At 38.1% G+C, this 25167-nt stretch overlaps 1 protein-coding gene across 1 annotated transcript in view; it reads left to right on the top strand.

Moving 5' to 3' along the window:
* The window catches only part of LOC140330156 (spermatogenesis-associated protein 7 homolog), a gene marked incomplete in the record, with an annotated part of 92702 nt that overhangs the window by 41539 nt on the left and 25996 nt on the right, over positions 1-25167 (top strand). The window contains 2 exon segments of the mRNA XM_072410469.1: positions 20794-20915; positions 22247-22623. Of these exon segments, the coding sequence (XP_072266570.1) occupies positions 20794-20915; positions 22247-22623 (499 nt within the window).

Raw genomic sequence — 25167 nt, 5'->3', positions numbered from 1 at the left:
GAAATATTCTCTTGTCTTGCAGATGGAGATTGTTGTATTGATATTTGTGCTGCTCACCAAAGGCAAATGACAAACACTGTCACCGGGTATCTATGCACTAAGGCCCATCGGCAGACAAAACTTTTTCTATGCTTTGGTTAGAATTTATTAGCAAACTTTATTTGCTGTCTTTGACCCTCTTGGGGAGATTTTCTCTCACTCCAAATATCAGCATGATTTGAAGGAAAGAGGTTTACAGGGACAGGATATATGACAGTAATACATACCACACTTTCATCAATCTGTGCAGCACCGACTCCTAATATGTCATGCAAACAGTAGGTGCCAGGTTTACGGTGGTACTGTACAAGTCTAATTATAGATAACCAGCTCATGTTAAAACATTTATGATGATTCCTTAATTATCTAAAGTTTTAAAGAGCACAAAGGACCCCTTTCTCAAAGTACTAAAACCCATTTGAGAAAAAGGCTGGCTGCCTTTACTTGGCACATCACCCCAGGCATCATTACTAACCAAATGATTAGAGATACTGTAGTCCTATACCAAAATGTTGTTGGCTTCTTCAACAGCCTAAAAAAAAAATAGAGAATTTCTGATCATCAAAGCTAATCTACAAAACTTTAATGCCATACAATTTGTTATACGGCACAGGAACTGGACTAATGGATTGCTGTCTATGTCCTCTTCTGGGAGATCCATCTTCTCTCTGACTGTTATCACCAGCACAGAAAGAGATGGAAACTTAAACATTTTACAGTTGTCTCCAGAACAGAAATGGACATCTGTACAAAGGGAAATTTTGATTATTTAATTCAAGAATTTTGATTGGCACCCTGACGCAGTTTGCTGATGGCAATGTATTGCAACCCACCACAACGTATGGTAACTGCTTTAAATAAAGAAGTCCCAACACCTTTTGCTGCCCTGCATTGGCAGCTGAAAAATTAATAGAACTGTCTTTTTGCAACACAGCAATGTACATATACTACAACAGCTGTAAAGATGTAAAGCTGAAGTCAATGAGGACACATTCCAATGACAGCAAAATCACCTCCTACGTTCTATTCAGGTGGAAACCTTTCCAAGAAGGCACAGGCAGTACAAAAGAAAAATTAAATCAGGTGTCAATTATTTCTATTCTATAAAAAAATGCCCCTTTAACAAAAGTTAACAACAGTTCTGAAGGCTTCCCCTTTATAAAGCTGCATTGGAATAATTTTATGGCTGGTGGCTCCCCACCCCTTCAGTTACATTGAATATTATGGATCTGGGCAATTTGACTTAATTCAGTGGTGCAGCTTCTTTGTCTACCGGTATGTGCTTTATGACTCCTTTGATTTGGTTTCTCCCAATCTTCCATAATTATTGTGTTTCCGGTAGGTCTATCATTGCACGGACAAGTAGCTTGTACCTCCCTGACTTACTCAACACTTTAGATGCTCTTTAAGGTGAGCCTGAGCTGGCCTAAAATATTTTGTAGTGTTAGTGCACAGGTCTCATATAATGCCTGCAGACACAAAGGTTGAGATTAGGCTACACTTCTTCCAGTACTTATACTCACCCATTACCTCTGTAAATGGGTGGAATTTAATCTCAATTGAGGGCCCATGTCCAGCCTAAAAGGGAATCCACAAGGTGACAGAGATGGATCATTACTATTACATTGTATGTATTTATTTTTCTTTTACGTTATAACCTAAATTATATCATTTCATGTTGCTTCATTTTTATTGTAACATTGTATCATTTTATTGTTATACCTTGTAACCTTTTAAAACTCAATAAAATATTGTAACAGAGATGGATCAAAACAAGCACTTCCAAAACAAACCACATATACGGTGTCTCTATTTTGCACACAGGGTCTGGTACTGCTTCGCTCAGTTCATTGCCACATGCCTCTGTCCACAGTACCATAATACCATCCAATATTGGCAACCAAACTTTTACCTCTGTAATTCTTCTAATTATTTTCTCTTTAATCAAATACATCAACATTTGCAATACTGGCAAACCAAATATTGGGTGATTTACTCTGGTCTGGGGGCTAGCCAATTAAAATAAAATATATCATTTTAGATCTTCAAACGATAATATGTTTCATATACCATGACATGTACAAAAATGACTGAAGTAACAGCGATATTTGACCTTTATCTAGTATTCACAGTGAATTTGGTCTTCATAATTAATGCTGCTTCATAAACTATTCACTTGACACACAAAAATGAACATGATGTTTTGCTTTGTTCATGAAAGATTCACCCTACAGGCATTGTGTGTCTGTTGGCATTAAAGGCTTTAAGTGTAACTATATCTTAGCTGTAAATGTAAAACCATTCACAAAATAAAATATCATATAAATGATTACATGTTCATGCTTTTTTTTATTTTTGTTGATGTTATTATATTATTTTTAAATGCCTTCAGCAAACCACAAAGTCAAAGGGTTTGCATGTATTGCCCTTATGTTTGTTGTGAGGTTCTTCCTCCAGAATAGGAAATGCAATAACATGGTCATTTGTACGAATAGTCCTCCGTACCTCGGGTCCAGGCTTCCCTTTTCTGAGCAATCATTTGCAGACAACCCTTCAAGAGTGCAAAAAAAAATAATAATTTCAGGAGATCAGCAGCAATGAGCAGCAAAGAAGATGGGAAAAGGTGCCTTTCATACACAAATGGCTTTTTCAGGCAAAATTAATTCAATAGAAACTTTATAGGTGTATATTAACACAACAAAGCAATATTCGATTACATTGAAGCAAAACTGATGCACTACTAGACAAAATTTATTTCCTGTAGTTCAAAATAGACAGCAGGTAAATCTAGACATAGATCATCAGAGCCATACAAACACATACGGATCAGAACGTATTAGTTGGGTATTCCAATCAAAGAAGAACAATAGAAAAATCAATCAAAGTGTCTCAGATCCCAACCCATTTCGCCGTATGGCTTCCTCAGGGGACTGACAGGAGACTCTCGCTAAATGGATTAAATAAAAACATTTGTGTTACCCAGCCTACAAAATTAACTTTCTTGTCCCAGGGGGATTACCTCGAGTTATAACTAAGTACTTCATACAAAATAACTTGTCAAGTGTTTACAATATACAGCATATAACTTACAACTGTCCCCAATTTAGAGAGACTGTCCGTCTTTTTGAAACAAAATCCCCTAAAAAGTCAGTTGTCATTTGTCTTAGTTTTATCTATAGACTACTACTTCCTAACTAACAACAGTATTATTTTACACAAAACCTTCATCCAACCTATGAAAAATTAAATTTGATTTTTTTAAGGTCATTGAAAAGGTTTAACAAATCATTGTAGGCATATGAAACTTTCTTGGTCCATATAAAGTGGCAATGGTGTGTTCTTTTGTCTTCATACAATATGTGCTAACACATCTCAACTTTATCATCTCTTTAACAAAGTTAAATGGCAATCCAGCCATTATCATTATTATCATTAATATTATTATTAATAAAATCTTTATTTCAGATATAATACATAGCACAGTTTAGGTCTACCTTAAAGTGGAAGTAAACCCAAAACTAACCCAAAATAAAAAAAAATCACACTCACCTTCAATCCCGCAGATTAGTTTATCCGTCGGGAGGTTTCATCCATTACGTCCTGCGGTGTCCCGATATCTGTCTTCCGGCTGGCGCAGAGGGAGTTGCACTTAAAAAAACACAAACAAAATTTTATGTTAAATATAAGGTTGTCTACCCTTTTATACGAGTTTAAGTACACTTTAAAGTGCCTCTGTAGTATAACACCCAACAAAGCTTTATTAGGAGGTAAAATTGCTATCATCTATGTTTTAAAGTACAACTTGAATGAAATAAAAATGAATTTTTTACTTGTTGAAAGCCCTCGATTAATGTAAATGGTGTGCCCAGTGAATCCCACTCTGTCTTGGCTTTCTTCTTTATCCAAGGCTGATTGTTTTGTCCCATGCTGCCATCTTCTTTTTTCCGGGTGTTTGATCACGTCACCCATTCTTGCGCTGAGCAAACGTGGGATTGGGTGATGTGGGTTCCTCCAAATGTAGATAAAAGAGCTCCAATCTTATATACATATATATATATATATATATATATATAAGTATCCCAGGAATCTGTGAGTTTCCCATTCAGGAAAAAAAATAATTATGAAAAAGGGAAAGCCAGCCTTTTACATATTACTGAAAATGTGAAATGATGCCTTTTATTTACAGGAGCCTTTCCAAAAGCAAATAGGATTTCAAAACCTTATGAAATGAGTTTTCATAACATAATATTGGAACTGCAACTCCCCCCCCCAATTCACACATTTATTCCAATGATTGGCACCTTCCTATAATGCAAAGGTCATTAAACTTGTAACTTAGCTTCTAGGATGAAACATTCTATTAGTCTCTTGTGCTGCCACATGTGAATTAAAGAGAATACTAACACATGACAGGTGCTTCATATTTTGATTGGAGTTTCAAGAACATAGACAGAAGTCACACAAACCTGAATCCAGGGCAATTGAAGACCAACTACCCTGTTGATCAGACATAGATTAAATTATTTAATAAAGCTCTCCAAGGCTGGAGAGGATACACTTTCATCAGTGAACCTGGGTGATCCAAAAAAACTGGAATGGATGTGGTCCAGAATTGAAAACATTTGCTAACCTATTCCATCCAGGGTTTCCTCCTGGATGGAATAGGTTAGGTCTGGCCTTGGAGAGCTTTACTAAATCAGGCCCAATGTCCAGCACTCTGTTTCAGCACTCCTATTTAGAACAGATATATACCCCGAGACATGACCAACAGATGGCAAAGGCTTTAGGACAATTGTTATAAACGCATCAAGGCTAATTTAATAAAAAGGTTTAGGCTGTTCACTTTGCAAAGTGAAATATCAACATTGCAAGAGATAATTAACTTACATATACCTGAATATAAACCAATCAAAATATAAACGGAGATATACTGGAAAAAGTGATCAACAGAAATGCCAATACATTTAATGTTAATAACGTGTGTGTTGTTTTTAAAACATTTATTTAAATGTTTAAATAAATTAAATTTAAAATCACATGGGTTCAGGCTGTCTTTCTCTTTTTACAGGTTAAAATATTTTGTACTTTTGAGTTGGGTCCCTTGCTCTTAAATGATCCTTTTTGCCTTATTGTTAGGCAGATGGCACTGTGTTCTCCTGTAAAGTGTTAAAGACTTGTCTCAGATAGCAAGTTTGTTATGCACTTTATATAGGAACACAGCACCATCTAGTGGCCCTAGTAGTATAAATCAAGGTTCCTTCTCTAATGGCATTTTCAGGTTTATATTCAAGTATATACAGTAACTTAGTAATTATGGTGAAAATGTATTTTACAAAGGCAATCCAATCACATGCACACATAAAACATGATTTTTCCTTGCACGTGATGGGGTGGTCAAAGTCATTGAAGCTTCACCTTATTTACTAAGCTAAGTGAAATCACATTGCTAAGATAACAACCTAAATTGCTGTAGTATATCAACCTAATATAGCTTTCATGAAAGAAGAAATAATCTGTGTAATCTGTAAATGAACAACATTTTGTATATAAATCACTTGCTATTTTTTATAAATTACAATTTATTAAATATAGCTTTCCTTCTTTAACATAGAAGAAAGAAGAGAGAAAACAGTGAAAATGTTGATTAGAGTGCGGCACAAGCAGAAAGCTCAGAAGTTATAAGCACATCCTATTTCTAGCAGGGTCAATATGTTTTATATTATTTATTGCAAATATTGAACAGATAGAGCAAAAAAAAAAGTTAATGCAGCAGGACAAGCATAAGTGGGACTGTGGCAGGGAGACTTCCCCAGAGCCAGCCATACAAATGAATTCTGGGTGGAATGACCTTTTAAATTTAATTCTATGATATGAACAGAATCATTTTCCTATTCCATCCTTTTTGAGCAATATACCATTTTGATAATATAAAATACCAAAATATTTCCATGTTATACTTTAATATATATTGTAATGTGAGTTTGACTCCACAGGGTAACCACCTTCTTTTTAAAGAAAAAGATTCACTGCAATATTACAAACATGTTAATGGGTGATATTTGCATTCCAGCACATAACTGGGAAACTTTTGGGATAAAATGCTTTTTTTAGCTGTCATCTAAGTATAACAACTGGGACCTGAGTATTAAAGGGTCAGTCCATCCACAGACCCTAGTTTAGATATAGGTGAGCCTAGGTCAACATTTAGCTTCTTGGATATACCTAAAGTTAGATCTCCCTGTCTTGTTTCCTTGATCTGTTCCTCTCCACCAGTGAATTTGGAGAATCCAGCCCACCATTGTGAGTTCCAGCTTCTTCAGCTATTAGATTCCTATTGTTATAGGAAAAAGGTGAAGTGAGCCCCTCATAATAGGAACAGCTGGTGGTCAGTTTTTGGAACCCAACACAGATCTCACAATGGGGTCTCTGAAAGATAAAGGAAACTGCCATGAAGTTTAAGTCTCTAGTGCCTGCCAAAAACAACATCAGCTTTGGGCAGAAGGACCCTATACAGTCAACATAAACCATTGCAATATTAAATCTTTCCAGCTGGATGTAGAAGGATTCCAGAGATCAATGGTCTCCAAACTTTTGCAGATCGCGGACCACTATATTAGCGGAGCCGTGTGTCACTCAAAGGGGAAGAAACTTCCCCGCAGAGTGACGTTATGATGCCAGAACCCTCCCACTCTTCCATCACAGGTCTGCGATGGGAGTGTGGGCAGGTGGTGTCCAGAGACATGGACATATGGGAGACATGGTCCGTGGCTCTGGCCGGTGTGCCCCCCCCAAATGGGGTTCTTCTTCTAATCCCACTGGTGGGTGCACCGGCCAGAGACGCGGCCCAACTGTCAAAGGGGGTTGGGGACCACCTGTGCCATGGAGTGTACTTAAAGAATAAGAATTCAGCTACATTTACCTATATACAGGTAGCCCTGATTTTCCCCCTACTACGCAGACCTAAACTAACCCACCCTCCCCAGCTACATACAGTTCAGCACTTACCATGAATTAGGTACTGACTAGGCCAATTTTTTATGGAGCATGCCATGCCGCCCACATCTGCACAATACAGCCCCATTGATTTCTTTGAACTAATTCCCAAAAAGATAGACAAAAACAGATGGAAAGTGAATGGGGCTGAACTACTCAGGTGCAAGCAGCAACACAGAACTTACCAAACGGCAATCTGAATTACTAGGAAAGTTTAGACTGTTTAGACCCATCAAAGTAAGTTATTACCTTCCGAAGAATAATTCACTTAGCTTGCTGAATAAGCTAATAATTCACAAAAATATGCAAGGAATCCAAAAACAAATGATTGGATGGTAAAGTCAACAGAGCTTCACTTAATTCATTAGCTAAGAGAAGTATTTTTCTGCAAGATGATTATCCACTTTGCTGTGTGAACATCCTACATGCTTTCATTAAATCAACTCCTTCAGTGCATATCTGGATATCATGTCAAGAAAAAAACCAAGTGTAAGCGGGCAACAAAATATCACTTAAGGATTGAAGATCTCACCTGTCAGTGTCTTTTGCTAACCACTGAATTACTTTGCAAATTTGGAAGAAATACACCAAAAAAACAAATTCACTACTTTATAAACTTTCTTATTTAAATAGCATTATGTGTGGCTCTTATATTTGGTCACCTGTTTTTTTTCTGGCTTCCTAATCATCAGTTATCTGGATTTGCTTGGCTAGAAAGACGTAACTCCTGGGGTTCATTCAGGCCAGGAAACCCAGTACTACCTGTACCTAGCATCATACACTAAGCTGCACTTGCAGGGTACATAGGATTCTGTAGAAGTTGAATTATTCTGGAGATTGGAACCTCTGCCCTATATACTGAAAGAACCATCAACCATTGGCTGGCCCGTAATTATTTCAGTGACATTTATTATAACATCTTCTTTTTGGTTGACTTCTTTCCTAGTTTACTTCAATGCTTCTGCACTTGAGAACATTAGGCCAAGCAGAACAGAGTGAACTGCCAGATCTGATGGATTATTTAGATTCACTCATCATTCATTTTGTTATGAGGAAAAAAACAAGTAATGGGAATGGAGAAAAGAAGTAAGAGAGAGTTGGGAAGAGTGAAGAAGTGAGAGAGGAGAAGGTGAAGGGAAAAGAAAGGGACGGAGAGCTTGCGAAGGGGAGAAGGAAGAGGCGAGACGAAGAGAGAATGAAAGCATAGGCATGGAAAGAGGGAAAAGAGAAAAAATAGAGGAAGAAAAAGGAGGAAAATAGAAACGGAAAGGGGGAGAGAGGAGTAAAGGTTGGAGCAAGGAGAGAGTGCAGTGATGAGTAGTAAAGGAGATAAAGGGTAAGAGAGGAGTAAAACAGAGGAGGGTAATGGAAGGAAAAGAGGAAGTATGGAAAATGAGAGAAGGAAAAGGAGGTGCCAGATAAGAACAAAGGAGGGGAGAGGAGAAGAATGAAACACCAGAGGAATAAAGAAAATGGCCCTGATTTATTAAAGCTCTCCAAGGCAGGAGAGGATCTATTTTCATCAGTGAAGCTGGGTGATCCAGCAAACCTGGAATGAAGATGGTACAGACTAGAAAACATTTTCTATCAAATAGCTAATGACTTTTAGGAAATCCATTCCAGGTTTTCTGTATCACTCAAGTTCACTGATAAAAGTGTATCTTCTCCACCCTTGGAGAGCTTTAATAAATCAGGGCCAATGGGAGAAGAGCAATCAGGGGAGATGAAAGGGTGCGTTCTATGGATAAAGTATTAAAGAATAGCACTAAAACCTTCAACTATATTGAAAATTAATCTTTCCCCACATTTGCTTGTAATATGATGGGAATATAATAAAAACGGTAAAGTGTGGTGCATTATTCAGCAAATCACACCGTTGGATGTCTGAGGAGAATGACAGGAACAATGAATTTATTATATAACAAAAAAAAGTTCAGTTGTACAAAACATCAGGGGAATAAAAGATGTCAGTCACGGAGATATTAGGTGAGCAAGATTTCAAGAAATTTACATTTTTATCTGTGTGAAGACAGGGAGAAGAGCTTGTAGCTATTTTATGTCCAACACTTAGCCAATATTTCTGGCACTACAGAAAGAAGAATTTACAGTGATAGGATATAAGTTAATAAAATGATTTTATATGATTAACAGAGCCAGCAACTTGAAGGCAAAAATGATCATTATGGCTAACATATGGCCAAAAGTTTATGAACACCTAACTTTTACAACTACTGTATAGGGTAGTGTTTCTCAACTAGGGATCTGTGAAACCTTAGGGTTTCTCCAGAGATTGCTAATGGTTCATTAAACAATGAGTAATTTGTACCTCTCAGGTCAGTATAAGTGACACCAAGTCTTCCTTCTGGTCAGCAATATAAAAGGCATTCTAATTTACACTAATGTACTGTGAGTTGTGGACATTATTGATGGTTATTATTGAAGGGTTTCCCTGAGGACCTGAAAGTTATTTTAAGGGTTCCCCTTGTTAAAAAGGTAATATAAGGCTGGTAAGGGAGCTTGCTTGATGTCCCATTCCACAACCATGCCCATTAATATGGAGTTGGTACACCTTTGCAGCTAAAACAGCTGACCCATTCAACCAAAAGTTCCCGGTGACGTTGGTGCGTGTGTACATTGCCGGCAGGGCGGGGCGGGAAATTCAAAAACCATTTGTATTGCATTCAATGCAAAATACCTGTATTAAATGCAATATGTTGGATTTATATGTGTAAAAGCAGTACATTGTTTTCAAGAACATTTTTTTACAGTATAATAGTATGAGTATATTATGTATTTTTTTTATTTAAAAAAAAAAAAATTTAAATAGATTTTTTTTTAATTTATTCAATTTATTATTTTTACATGATTTTGTGTCTCAAACTTTATTATACTCATACTATTATATTATACTGTAAAATAAATTTTCATGAAAAACAATGTTCCGCTTTTAGACGTATAAAACCGGAAAGAAATTAACCACTAGGGAGGTTAAGCACCCTTCACTGAGAGAGGTAGCCACATACTTTTGGCTATATATATATATATATATTTATATATATATATATATATATTTATTTATTTATTTATATAAATATAAACATTTGTCAAGAAATGGGTGAGTACTAAAATATGAGGGCAATCAATAGCAATTGCTACAGTCCATGGACAACAGACTAGTAATCCTGGCAATACAGGGGCAATGGTGATATATTTACTATAGGCCTCCAGCATCTTGCATTCAAGTTCATTTTTATATTTCCTCTTCCCCTGTCTTTATCCTCTTTCCTTCTCCGCCTATCATCTGGCTAGTTATAGTGCCGCCCTTACAGAATCAAGCATTTTTCAGCCACACATAAGAGTAGGGCAAAATCAGTATCACTTCTCCTGCCATCCTGTCGGTGGCTGAGATATATTTTACCCTGACTAGCCAGAGTCTCTGGACAATAGCCAAACTGTTCCTATGGCTTTTCACACCTGCTCTGAGAAATATACAGGGGCCACACTTTTCTTGCTGGATTTTCTGTACATTTACCACCATACAAAATGAAAGGATGTTCTGAGAAAACACTCCTGTGATACAAACAGATCTACTAACTTTAGTGAGCAGAGTTGGTCAATGGCACGGCCAAAATCATGATTCAAAGTAAACTATTGTACTAGATTGGACGAATATGCTAATACCCACGTAACCTTGAAATCATTGGATATGCCAGATGCATGGGTCAGCTCACCCCCTCCAATAATGTTTTAGGCCTCTTACCAGCAGGGGTGGACTGGAAATTTTTGGCCTGGGGGGGGGCACACAAGCAAATAGCCCTTTATCAAAGAGAGAGATCTTTGTGAAGGTTAAGGAAGGCTTACCACTCACAGTTTACCATGGTGCCACAATAATTGATGGTAATGGGGAAGGTGTGCACCAAGGACATGGTTTATTGTTACACACCTTTTCTGACAATTACTTTCTTTGTGTTTTTTTTTTCTCTAAAGAAGCCCAAACTTCCCTCCGCCAGTGGGTAGTTGCTAGCACCATATGTCACCCTATATATCATGAAGTATCTCCACTCTAGCCCTCCAACCAACTAAATAATTTCCTTAGTTTTGGCCCAGGGAGCAATGCTCGCCCCTGCCTCCTGGTTCAGATCTCTCTTGTGTGCCAGTTTATTACCATGCCAAGGGAACCCAAAGTCCATCATATATTTATGTATAGGAGTCCCCAAGGTAAGGACATCTGAGATACGGACACCTCCTAGATATGAACGGGGCTTACCTGCTTGCTCGTGTGTAGGATGGAGGCTCAGTGAGGTGGAAGGGGGCGATTTGCATGATATGCAGAATAAATCTTTTGCTGAGGTTGTGGGTGATCTTAGGGGGGTGAGTTCTTTCTGCAGCCTCTTGTAACTCTTTAATGACAAACTCTGCAGTTGTTTCTTTTTGCATATCAAAGCACAGCTTGCTCCAGAAGTTAACAAATGTCTAGGCTCCATAAAGTTTGTTTTTTTGCTTTGTTTGTGAATAACTCACAGTGAGGATTTTATACAGTAAATGACACTACACTGCCTAATAATATGTTGAGACAAACAACTGTCCTAATTGCTTTTATTAATATAATGTACCTGTTTCGACTTAAATACAAATTCAGATTAAGAACAAACCTACAGTCCACATCTTGTATGTAACCCGGGGACTACCTGTATTAAACCTCCCTAGCGGTAACCCCGAGTGACCCTCGGGGTAGAAAAAAGTTGCAAAAAGTGGTACCCCCGAGTCACACTCGGGGTTGGTAAACCTATGGAAGGTTAGTAAATACAGCGGTTACCGGATCCGCCAGGGTCCCGCGCTGGACAGCACGTCCAGCGTCCAGCTGGATCACCTCCAGCGCCATGATCTTTGTCTTCTTTCTTTTTTCTTCTTCCTGCTTCTGCATCTGATGAGTCACTGGGGGAGTTCCCGGTGACGTCTGTGCACGTGTACGTCCCGGCCAGGCGGGGCGGGAAATTCAAAATCCATTTGTATTGCATTCAATGCAAAATAACTGTATTGAACGCAATACGTTGGATTTTTATGTGTAAAAGCAGTACATTGTTTTCAAGAACATTTATTTTACAGTATATATATTAGTATGAGTATAATGTGTATTTTTTTTTTAATTAAAAAAATGTAATTTTTTTTAAATAGATAGATTTTTTAATTTGTTCAATTCATTGTTTTTAAATGATTTTGTGTTTCAAACTTTATTAAACTCATACTATTACATTATACTGTAAAATAAATTTTCATGAAAAACAATGTACCACTTTTAGACATATAAAACCGAAAAGAAACGAACCGCTAGGGAGGTTAAATTGCATTGAAGGAGGCAGCAAAGAATTGCCATGCAACCATTAAATTTATTCACTAATATGGATTGTGCTACTATACCAAAAACTTGAATTAGGCTGTGCCACTGAACATTTCTGGCTGTTGAGGACTCCAGTGGTCCACCCATTATATATATCTGCTTTACTTTGGGCCTTACTACTAGCACTGTGAAAGAATTGCCTCTGCCATATAGTATTTTATAACTATAACTATTCCTTTGGGTGACCTGACCCTTTAATTGGACATTCAAAAGAATGAGATTGTGCAGTCTATTCAAAAACCCATAGCAACCAATGTGACTTCATTCATAATAGTAAAAGATAAATGCAGACTAGTTTCAATGACTTACAGACCTCTGAACTCAATAAATATCCAACAATAATATCTCGAGGGTAACATCACCAAGAAACATTGCCATAACATAAATCATTCCATTCTCTAGTAACTCTGCTATTCCCATCACTTCACGGTTTTATCTTTTGTGTCATATTATGTCTGATCATAGATAAAACTCCATGATACAATATATATTCTTGGCGTGGTAACACATCAATGTTCCATCTGTGCAGTAAATTGAAAATATCTGAGAAAGGGAGTTGCATGTTGGCATTATTCAAAGTTTCATTTAATCTCCACCTGTCAGCATTGGTCATCGGCTGTGCACTTGAGGTTCCTAATTTACAACACATTTAGCAAGCACAAGTCATATGCAAAGTGTTTTTTTGGATTATTGCAGTTTTATGTTTCTAAAAATAATGTAACATCTGCCCAGAATAAATTTGTTGCAGGTGAACGCTCAAAAAATAAATTGGAGTTTAAGCAGAGCATGTGTCAATTACTGGTATACACTATGTATTGCAGTAATTTGTTATCATTAATTAGGGCATGCTGTGTTTGGAGTTATCAAAAATGTGCACTTTTTTTTATCTTCTTCAAGCACCGCACTGCAGTATATGACATATATCTATATCTTGTGGTATGCTGAAAACACATGTGTATTAAGGTGCTATAGAATGGTGATCTGGGTAGCATTAGAAATGAATGGCACAGCAACATACCATACAAAGGTTGCAGTAATTAATGGTTAAATGTGTTTGAATTAATTTTATTGGAATGGGAAAATGAGAACGGTCCCTAAATGAATCTGAGACTTTTTTCTCCAATCAAAACTGTGTGTTAGTAGGGAATGTTAACTTAATGCATCTTGTGGCATCATTTATATTTGGGATATTTGGTATATCATGGGATATTTCCAAAATAGCAGATTTGTTGTGCCATTGGCCACTAGTCATAAAAAGTTTCCCAGGTCCCAGTTACTAGTTGCTTAAGGTTGGGTTAGGCTTGCCTTACCGGCTAATGATGTAACTTTCTGTTTAGGAACTTGCGGTTCTCTTTTCTGATATGCTGATTTTTAGCTGCCTGGACCAATGTTTGCCTGTTGCTCCAACTTTGCTCCGTCTTAACCCATTTAATACCTTGCTTTGCTACCTGACTACCCATCCAGGGGTGTATTGGGGCGTGTATGGGAGGGAACGCCATGCCTTATTTTTTTGGGGGTGGGCATGCGTGCCAACTAGTGTTGGTCAAATATCTCACTATTCGATTCGACAGCTATTCGATTGAATAGGGCGATATTGTTCGGGTGATCGAACATCGAATTCAAACACCAATAAAGTCAAAGGGGGGGAACTTCAGGTTATTTTTCGGGACTGTGTAGAACTGCAAGAGCAATCAGGGGAGTGGAGCTGACAGCTCTGCTCCCCTGATTGCTCCTGCAGCCCTAGCGTAACTATAGTATGTGTTCTAGAGATAGAGATTCTTTATCCAAGACACAGGTGTTCCATGGAATCCCCTGGCACTAGAGGCTAAATGGGGACAAGTTTCCCCATTTATTCACCTCTAGTGCTCTGTGCTTGGCTGGGGAAAGGAAAATCCTGATGACGCTTGAGCTGTCATCAGGATTTTACCTTTCCTCAGCCAATCACAGAGCACTAGAGGTTATGAATGGGGAGACTTGTCCTCATTTAACCTCTAGTGCCCCGGGGATCCCACACTGACAGGAGGATTCCCATGGCTGTGCAGCCATGGGAATCATCCTGTCATTGTAGGATAACCTGTAAAAAATAAAAGTTAGTTACAAAAATCACACATGTTCAACAAATTACTCTTTTTTTAACACATTTTTTTACACACAAATTTGCAGGTCAAATCTTGTGTTTTTGGGTCGGGTCTATCCGAATTCGAACCGCCATATTGTCCTTAAATTCAACCCGAAACACCAACACGAGTGCCCACTCTTTTTTTTACAAAGTCTTAGGTGGTCTGTGGCTCTGGCTGGTTCGCAGTGGTGTAGTGGGGCGGGCACGTACCGTGGGGCGGTCACATACTTTGGGGCGGGCACGTACCGTGCCCCCTTTTTTTTTGCGGCTACACCCCTGTACCCATCTATGGCCACTGTCTCTGTGCCATGTACTTATTCTTTACTGGACTCTCCTGTGCTAGGTTATATTAGTGGATCTCTTGGACTCAGGACTGTCTGAACACCCTTGGTAATACGTTCACAATGGTCTTCCAATACTTCTTCTTCATTCCCATGACCTATGCAACCCTCATGAGGATTATAAGAATCAATGTTGTCACACATTGCTCATGTAACTTATCCTTTATGGTGTAATTGCACCAGAATATTAGTCACTCTTACATTGCAGGTTACTCTGTCCCCAGCCACCTGGCCAGTCTCATACTCAGCTGTCACCATTCCATAGAGATATTATCCACAAGCTTGCAAACTGCCCTTGAAACTTCCATTGTAGTCAACGGAAGCTGATCCAGAGCAAATATATGCAAACACTGCTGGAGTAAGTGTATGTAGATGGGAGAGAGATGAAAAATAATGGACAAGATGAGCAACACTGGGATGCAAAAAAGAGTATTTCATGGGGATATGTTTTTAACACAGGGCTTTAACAAGCTAGTGCCAGTATAAACTATTTCAATCTGTATGTACATGTAGGCACAGACCTCAGATACAGTATGTTCAGTAAGAGCTTTGCAATAAGATCAGCTTACAACTAGATATCTGCACCAAAAGAACTCATCACTATGGAAATCTCATTAAAATTGACTCTAAAATAATTTTCTGTTACAGTATAAACTCTTCATGTGCTCATTTCTCACTAAACCATTTTGCAGATATTATTATAAAGCCTAAAAATGTGTTTTCTGAGTCTTACTGAGGGCTTTCAACGTATCGATCTACAGGAAAGGCAACACTTTGTCATGTGTAATCTTGTTCTTTGAAAGACAAAGTTCCTTAACAAGCCCAGAGCACACAGATGTGCTTTTTAGAGAACGTTTTACCTCTTTTAGTCCCTAGGAACAAATCTAGTTTATAAATCAAACACTCAGCAAGAAAGGCATTACCATTAGAGAACATTGCTGGGTGACATTAGGGACAGAGCATTGTGGGTACTTTTCCCAGCCGTAATTGGACATCCAGCTGTATCAGATAATGAAGATAGCCAGGAGAACATCAAGACATCATTCCCCTATGAATGGGGCTGGAAACTGTGATTTACCTGGTAATTACACACCATGTGTTATTGCTCGAACACATTCATGACCAAACAGAGGCAGATCTGGGCAGAGTGCCATAGGGCTGCCTACCAACCCTTTTTATTTATCAGCTTGTAATAGAGCTAGGGATAATAACAGCAGATTCCACTTAAAGGGAACTTATTACCTTGTTAGCAAGGTGCATCTGTTAGGCAGAGCAGGAATACAAAACAAGGATTTGTATTTAAGAAACCTAAATCAGACGGGGCTTGGACAAAGTGTTGGTCCAAGTGTGGGTTGATCAAGTGTTGATAATGGATGTGAGTGGGACTGAGATATTGGGTAAGAGAGGTCAAGGTGACAAATTACATTGATACAGCCTTTCTTGACATTGGGGGAGTCCTTGAAATAACTTTCAGGTCTTCAGGGTACCCCTGCTATAATTACTATATCCACGACTCACAGTACATTGGTGGCCATTGGGAAGAAAGCCGCCCTTATACCATAGCCAAAAAGATCATTGACATCAGTTAAACTAACATGGGTGGCACAAACTGCTCATTGCTCAAGGAACCTCGACCAAACTGTGGAGGCTCAATAGGATTCTGCGAAATAATGAGACTGGAACTTTGTGGAAATTACACTATTATTGTAGGTCACACTTCCTCCAATTTTTAGCACTTTGTATATTACACTAAAAGACGATGTTTGTACCCACATAAGTACGAAAAAGCAGGGTCCATTGTTCTCCAGAAGTCCGTTGGCCACAATCCACAATTTTTTTTTGGTATAATGTCTTAAGGGCCCTTCTCTATTGAGATTCAACACTTTCTATAATAATGGATTTGCACCATGTCTTTCACAAAAGTCAGGAAGTCTAGATGCTTCCATTACTATAAACTTTACTTCAGTTTCTTGACTGGCATGGGTATCCAATAGATTCAGTACTCTTTAGAACTTAATACACATTGGGTGATTTTTCACTTCTTATCCAATCTCCAGTCTGAATTCAATCAAATCTATAGTCAATATGACCGATTATAATCCAGATTGCAAGAGTGATTTGTAGGTTCTCAATCAGACATGAACAGAATGAACGTGTTGGTAAGTATTGTACATAATATAGTATACTATAGATACTCAAATTCTTGAGTCACACCATTAGACGGCACTCTGTCTATTTATTCACAAAAGATTTATTGGGATTTTCATTGATCACTGTGTTGATTTTATGGTGATGACCATATGTTGTGCCCTAAGTTAATGTTGTTTTCCTGCTTTTTTTAGGTAAAACAAGATATCTTGGTTTATATTCCAATCAGTTTATAGTCAAGTATATATGATAATAGTCCGGTTACGTGTAAGAATGATCAAGTAAAACCAACCGGAAGAGTGCAAAATTGACACCACATTTGCTTGTGCCTACCGGACCTAATTCAGTGAACCACAGATATACAGATTAGGAGTTAGGACTACTGACTTTTTTGGGCTGCATATGTGTTCCTGATCAGTAATTTAAGACTGAAATAAGGGACAGCTAGGCCAATAGTATTTTACAAGGTGGTATGGCATCCACTACATTTTTCCCACCATAGGTTCATGACACTGTATTACAATAAAGCAATAAAGCACTGCTGATTTTTTATTTATATATATTATATATAATATATATATATATATATATATATATATATATTACTTTAAAGGAATCATTAGAGCTATTCTAAAATCTGAAATAAAACTCTTTTCCCTTATTTTAAACCTGGCACACAAAGGGTGGAATATATCTCAGCACATAATCTCCCTATCCTCAGAATTCTATTACCTTACATATCTTACTACATCGTTCCTTTGTGTTCTCACGTTCCATTACTGTGGCCCCGAAATAAAATCACTTTATACAAAAAAATATTACTTTTCTCACAGATTGCAAGTGGAATCACAAGAATAAAGACCAGGAAACTATTTGGAGTTTAAACATTTTCCATTTGTCAGACTAATGTGTATTTATTTAATCTTAAATCTATTGTATTAATGCATTGAGATACTTAAACCATGATATATATATACCGTAGATATCAGAGAACTCCACACTTTTCCTTTTCCAAGATTATGCCTCATAGTGTTGTAATGACCTTTGAAAGTTCCTTCAGACTGATACAGATGTTCAATAATTGTCATTGGAAATTATAGTTAGTGATTTCTTCCAGTGACAGTAGATTGAACGAGTGCAATGCAGACAGCGCCATTCTGTTCCATGGAAAGAGGAAGAGGAAGGATGATTGAGAGATTCTCTGCTGATGTACATAGTAAACAATGGCAATTGTAAGCGTTCTTATAATACGACATAACAGATCCCAAGACACTGGGCCTGATATATTAAGACTGGAGACTGGAGAAGATGGACCTTCATAGAAGTACCTGAGTGATCCAGCAAACTTGGAATGAATTTATTAAAATAATTTGCTAATATTTGGCAAATATTTTCAATCCTGGACCAAACAGTTCACCCATAAGTCTATCTTTTCCAGCCTTGGAGAGGTTTGATAAATCAGGTCCAGTGCTGTAAAAACGACATATGAATTTTAGATTTTTACCCAACCTAAGGCCACATGTTTGTCTTAGAAGGCAAAATTCTAGTAAGAGGCTTGATAAAGATGCAGTTAGACCCAAAAAAATAATATAATTTGTTAACATTACGAGTATTCCCTGATGAAGTGAGTTCCAGCTTGGTTGATCACCTATCTCAGGCTAATTTACCTTCAGTTACAATCGTGCCTCTTATCAGATCATCAATGCCCCAATTTCTGATGTGTACATTTTAGGTAAATTGTACCATGGGAAGCTTACCTAGTATAGGGCCCAAAGGGTTCTTAAGACGGTCCTGCCTACTTTCCTTTGTTATTGGAGAGTCATCAAGTTACTAACTTTTCTTCCATGAAAATTTTATTCAAATGAAATGAAATGTAAGGTTTGCTTTACTTACTGAATAAGTAAATATATTGCAATGCTTCCAGGAAGTGCAACTTACTGAGTAATAGAAGAATAGATCACGAGAACCCAGCTTTGACAGCTGTTGAGGAATGTTGATTTCACCCTTGCCTTCTATAAGTGTCAGAAGGAAGGGTGTAGTCGTAAAAAAAAAAGAGGGGGCACGGTAATAGTGAAGGCTATCCATGGCAAACGCACAGAGAGAGCCTATACGGGGGTCCTGAAAAAAGTGAGGGCAGGGTGTGCCCGCCCCACTACACCCCTTGTCCGAAGCCAAGCAAGAGGTATTTGGGAATTTGTTCACGTATTGGGGGGAGGAGGGGTGGGCTTCAACGTATAGGAAGATATCTTGTTCCCTAGCCTTGATTGTGAATTTTAGACGGCTGCCACTGATCCGCCTGGGCTTCTATTTCCCCAACGAATCACCAAATTTAGTGTATCCACACAACCTGCCTTCCAAAACTCCAACAGTTTTACCATCTGTCTTTTTTGAATTGAGGGATCTGCTGATAGATTTAAACTGAAGACTTCAGTGCATGTCCTAATAAACAAGTTACAGATTGTACCGCAACCGAATCATTCCTGTTTGGTTTAGTGAACAATATTTATCCTTCATTTCTAATCTCGGTATATGTATATTCAATTACCTGGTCAGCAACAGAAATCCAGCACCAAAATAATTCTCTGTATAACTACAGCGGGAGATTGTCCAAACCGCCATTTTGGTTTTGGTTTTGGTTTTATCTTTAATGTATCCTTGAGTACTAGCCGGCATGCTGCTTCTGTTCTATCTGGTCAAAAACTTCAGCAATCTTACCCTCAATCCCCTGAAGAACCCCCACGGGGTGAAACGCATCGGTAAAATTGAAATACCTATAAGACCAATATCGATGTGAGAATGTTAACACGATATTGTATTGATTTTGTATCAATCATTTTTTTTATTGTATGTTTTGTATCACTACTAGCATAGGGGGCCCATGTTAGTAATAGGGTCACGATTCAAAATAAGAACAAATCTACAAAATTGTTTTATATTCCCGCCTACTAAAAGCCTGTCTTTTCCTATACTCCTTTACCCTTTTTTTCAAAATATTTGAGAATTTGTTTTTTTTTAGCCACAGCATTCAGACTGGAAGGGTTAAGACAAGCACACTAAACTAATCAAGGTTCTCCTGCTTTGCACAGTGCAGAAATACAGGGATGACCTAACCAGCTCACTCTTCATTGGGCTTCCTCATTTCCTCATTGGGCTTGATTTAATAAAGCTCTTCAACACTGGAAAATATAGACTATCATGGGAGAACCTAGGTGATCCAGCAATCCTGGAATGGGTTTCTAAAAATATTTTGCTAATAGTTGGCATGTTTTGAATCCTGGACCTGATCCATTTCAGGCTTGCTGAATCACCAAGTTTCGCCCACAATAGTGTATCTTCTGCAACCTTGAATAACATCAATAAATCAGTCCCATTGTATGGTCAAAAGGTCAACATCAGTCCTGAACATTTCTAAACCAGGCCACGATATGTCAGTGCAGTGTTGTCGATAGGAAGGTTCAGAATCTGGCTTTGCTTATTGGACGCTACACTCCAAGACTTAACATAATTAAATCAGTCCATAAAATGTGTATAGATCCAACTCTATGTTCATCTACTTGCCTGGAGTTCAGGTTTAAAACAAAAAGAGCTTGTACGGATTATATCTTTTTGCCAATATAAAACATTACCTTTTGTTATTTTTTATTCTCTTCCTTGACTCTCATTGTATTGTAGCCTTTCTTTTGAGACTGTCTAAATTTCTGATGAAATCTGTGACCAATGGCATTTATACATGACCAGGTTTTTGTATTCTACAGACAAAGACCAGCAGAACAAAGAGAAGTTACTCCGAGCCATTGATAAATTCAAGAAGGAACTTCAACAGATCCATCCTACCGCTCATCATCGTGCAAAAAGCAATTTTCTTGAACAAGGAAAGGTTAGCCATTCTTTCTTCCCTCCAGATTCACAGATTATAGTGAATTGTCATTTCATAATCTTTTTATACTCATGATGAAAATGCTCAGCCTCGTAACCGAATGTGATACACTAATGCCATGTTAAAGAACTTCACACAGACAGGGTGCATTACCGTATTAGTTGTGGAGATTTAAGAGATAAAATAGTAGCATGGAAACCTAAAGTCAGAAATTGGGTAAGTGCAATGCCTCTCACTCTGGAGCATCAAAAATGATTCTACATGCATAGAGCATATCCAGCAAAATTTAATTCACCAATTATCTGTCACCTAAATTACCATGCTATGACAATATATTAAGGCTCTCATTAAAACTAATTTAGTTTATATACAGACATTTAAACTAGAGATAACGTACACACGGAGGCATTGGCACAACATCTCCAAAATTTGCCCCTGTCTACCCCCAGAGACCACCATACTCTTTATACGTCTCATTACCCAATTGCAACATTTGGCATGCCTGTACCTAGACCAATGTTTCTCTGCCTTTTTCACATGTGGGAACCCTTGAAAAAGCTTCCAGGTCTCGAGGTAACCCCTTCTATAATTACTATTTCCACTACCCAAAGCAGAGTACATTAGTGTGGTGGTCAGTGGGAAGAATTCCTCCTACATTGCTGGCCAGTGAGAAGAATCACCCCACAGATAGCCAAAAAGATCATTGGTATCAGTGGTAACTGTCCTGAGAGTCACAAATTGCTCATGACCCAAGGAACTCCTGGCAACTTCTGGAGGAACCCTGGTTGAAAAAACAACCTGACCTAGATTGTCACCTCTACAATCTTAATGAATGCTAGACAGATCAATCCCTCTCACTACTCCTCTTCTTTGTATATCTCTTCATTGGTTTCCATAGGACAAATACCTTTGAATTACTGCTGTAAATCTACTTTGGCAGACTTCAATAAATACAATTCTAGATCTTTTGGCCTGCTGCTTTTATTCACCCATTTGCCCCACGTCCAAGAGAAGCCTTAACAAAGCTATCAAACTCTTCTAGCTCAAGACTTTACTCCTTAGCCCTATGGGTTGCAAATGGCAGACAGATACACACAATGACCGAGGAGGAGGAGAAGACCCTGTCCAAAAGAGCTTACAATCTAGGAAAAGTAGCACACAATAGGAGGGGATAGTAATGTTCATGTTAGTCGGTGAGAATCAATAAGAAAAGGGTTGACTTTGATTGATGTCATAGTTAAATAACTATTTAACTATGCACATGAGTATTCTTTTTTCACCAATGACCAGCAGTGGCCTGGATTTTAAATGTATTTTATATATTTTTACAGGTACACCAAGGTCACCGAGACATTCAAATGTCTTTAATGAGCCCCTTTTTAAGCTTATGGAGGGAACCATCACCAGATCTTACTTTAGAAGACTTCCTGTACAGGAATGGAATGGGGACCAACTACTATAGTAATGTGGCCACCAGCAGAAGTCAAATCTTTCTACAGAAAAAAACATATAAAGACCCTGAGAAGCAGACATATGGTGGAGATCTTTTAGATAAACACGCTGCCAGTTTTACAAATGTCGAGAAGGCCTTCAAGCCAAGATTACTGAAAAAGTCTGCAAGTTCTTTCCTTTCAAAGTACCGGTATTACAAGGCTCCTGCAAAGAACAAAAATAGGACAGACAGAGATCATATGTTTAGTTTGGACAGGTGATGTATAATAGCCAGTAGTTACATACAGAAATAACATATTGGCCCTGATTTATTAAAGCTCTCCAAGGCTGGAGAAGATACAATTTCATCAGTGAAGCTGGGTGATCCAGCAAACCAGGAATGGATCTGGTCCAGGATTCAAAACATTTGCTAGAAAATAGTAAATGACGTTGAAGAAATCCATTCCAGTGCTGGATCACCCAGCTTCACTGGTGAAGATGTATTCGCTCCAGCCTTGGAGAGATTTAATAAATCAGGCCCAATGTGTGATAATATATTATACAAGTAAAATACCTATATGATAAGGGGTTTGTATTTATTTTAGGACACAATCCTTCACACTCATATCATAAATGTAATTATTTGTTGACAAAATGCTTTCTTATTTCATTTATTTAGTGTATCCTGTAGTAAAATGTTGCTAGCCTTGGCTGTAGCAATGAAAGTCAAACAATCTCTGTTAGCATAATAATAGTAATCATGTTCGGGTCTTTTAACTAGAACATAGTAAATGTCCCTGACACCTATCCCTGAACCCTTAGCCGTTTCAAACAATTCCTTTCAATGATGTCTGCATCTACACTGATCGTACATCTTAGATTTAATTTATTTTATTGTCTGAAATAGTCTTGGACAAAAAAAAAAATATTATTTATGGGGTCCTTGTAGAAGAAACAGAAGCTTTTAGTGGCAGAACAGGAATAGTAGTTTGGGTCAGAGCAGTTTAGTCCATGAGAAATGAGAAGGCAAACAGGACGTTATGTTAACTGGAGGTTATGAGGTTTATGTTGGTCTACACTAGGAAATCCCAATGTTAAAAGGTGAGAATGGAATGGCTACACCATTACAACCTCAGTGTTATCATGCCTCGAGGGGAGTTCTAGGCAATACCCCAGAACCCCGTTATTATGAGACCTGAATACCAGGATTGGGCTACACCACCCCATGGCATAAGCATGACAGATAGGGCTATTTCAGAAAAAAATGTTACAAAGTTCGATATAGGAATTGACTGCACCAGTAAATGACCAATTGCCAATTGGAAACTTTGAGCAACGCAGCTAAAAAAGAATATTATGTGGGAATTGGGGACTGGCTACAACACAGAAATTACGAGCTATGAAGGTCAATATTGAGCTATATCATTGAAATCCTGATATTATGGGGAGTATTTGAGGAGATTGGGTGACACCAGTAAACCAAAATCTTTTGTTCTTCTGTATGAGGGGATTGAGATACCCCACTGGGCATCCAATGTTATCTGGACTGAATTGGGGGATTGGTCAACACCACTGGACCCCCAGAGTTTTTGGTCTGAATGTTGGAATTGGTCAAACCATTGAACCCAGGAGTTATTAGTCTGAATGGGGAAATTGGTCTACACTTGGTGCAGGACTTCTGAACTGCCATTTTTTTCCATGCATGCATAGGTCTAGCTATAATTCATAGGAAAGAAGTAAGTGCAAGCATTGCAGGGGGCTCCTAGTGGCAAATTGGGGAACAATAATAATTACAGCCACATGGACCTACTGATTATATATCCTGATGCAGCATAATATTGATCCTATTATTTGGTGCATTGTACTGTAGTGATTATTATTATTATTATTATTACACAGTATTTATATAGCGCCATCATATTACGCAGAGCTGTACAAAGTCCATAGTCGTGTCACTAACTGTCCCTCAAAGGAGCACACAATCGAATGTCCCTACTATACTCATATATCAATAATGTAGTCCAAGGTCAATTTAGGGGGAAGCCAATTAACTTAACTGCACATTTTTGGGATGTGGAAGGAAACCGGAGTACCCGGAGGTAACCCACACAGACACGGGGAGAACCTGCAAACTCCATGCATGTGGTATGCACCTTCATTCACTGCCGCTACTATAAAGAGTGGATTTTACACCTGTTATATCAAAAAATAGCAGTGAGTATTTTGATTTGCTGGTCATCAGGGGGCACAACTACCCCCGACGACATCAGCCAATGAAAGCACTGAAACAGACCATTGGCACACGGTGGCTAGTGGATGGAAAAGAGCAAAACTCTCTTTGCTTGAAGAGGGGTGATGTTCTTTTGGTTCCATCAGAAGGTTTGGGCTAATTTTGCAGTAGTCCGAATCCCATCTCTAGGATCCCCTTTACCTCCAGGTTGCACAGAATATCTTCATTTTTTGCTTATATAATATGAATGTCTTTCTGCTGGTGATGGAGAAAACATATGTGGCTGATAACTATATAGGAAAAGATGGCAAGAACAGTCCTACCATGCCTAATGGCCATGTGTATGTATTTCTTCTATTGTATGTGCCCTAAGAAAAGCCCCAGAAAATAAAGGGGTTTATGGGCACTACAATTACTCTTTGGCAATAAAAATAGGTTTTTGTGCTATACACTCGATGTTACACATGCATCTAAAACAATAGCCAGCTCTACGATCACCTCCTCCTCCAGGTTGCACAGAATATCTTCCTTTTTCACTTATATAAGATAAATTTCTTTTTGCTGGTGATGGAAAAAACATATGTGGCTGAT

Source organism: Pyxicephalus adspersus, chromosome 4 (genome assembly GCF_032062135.1).
Source record: "Pyxicephalus adspersus chromosome 4, UCB_Pads_2.0, whole genome shotgun sequence".
NCBI lineage: Eukaryota > Metazoa > Chordata > Amphibia > Anura > Pyxicephalidae > Pyxicephalus > Pyxicephalus adspersus.
The sequence above is the reverse complement of the archived record's forward strand: the minus strand, read 5'-3'. Positions and strand labels throughout refer to the sequence as shown.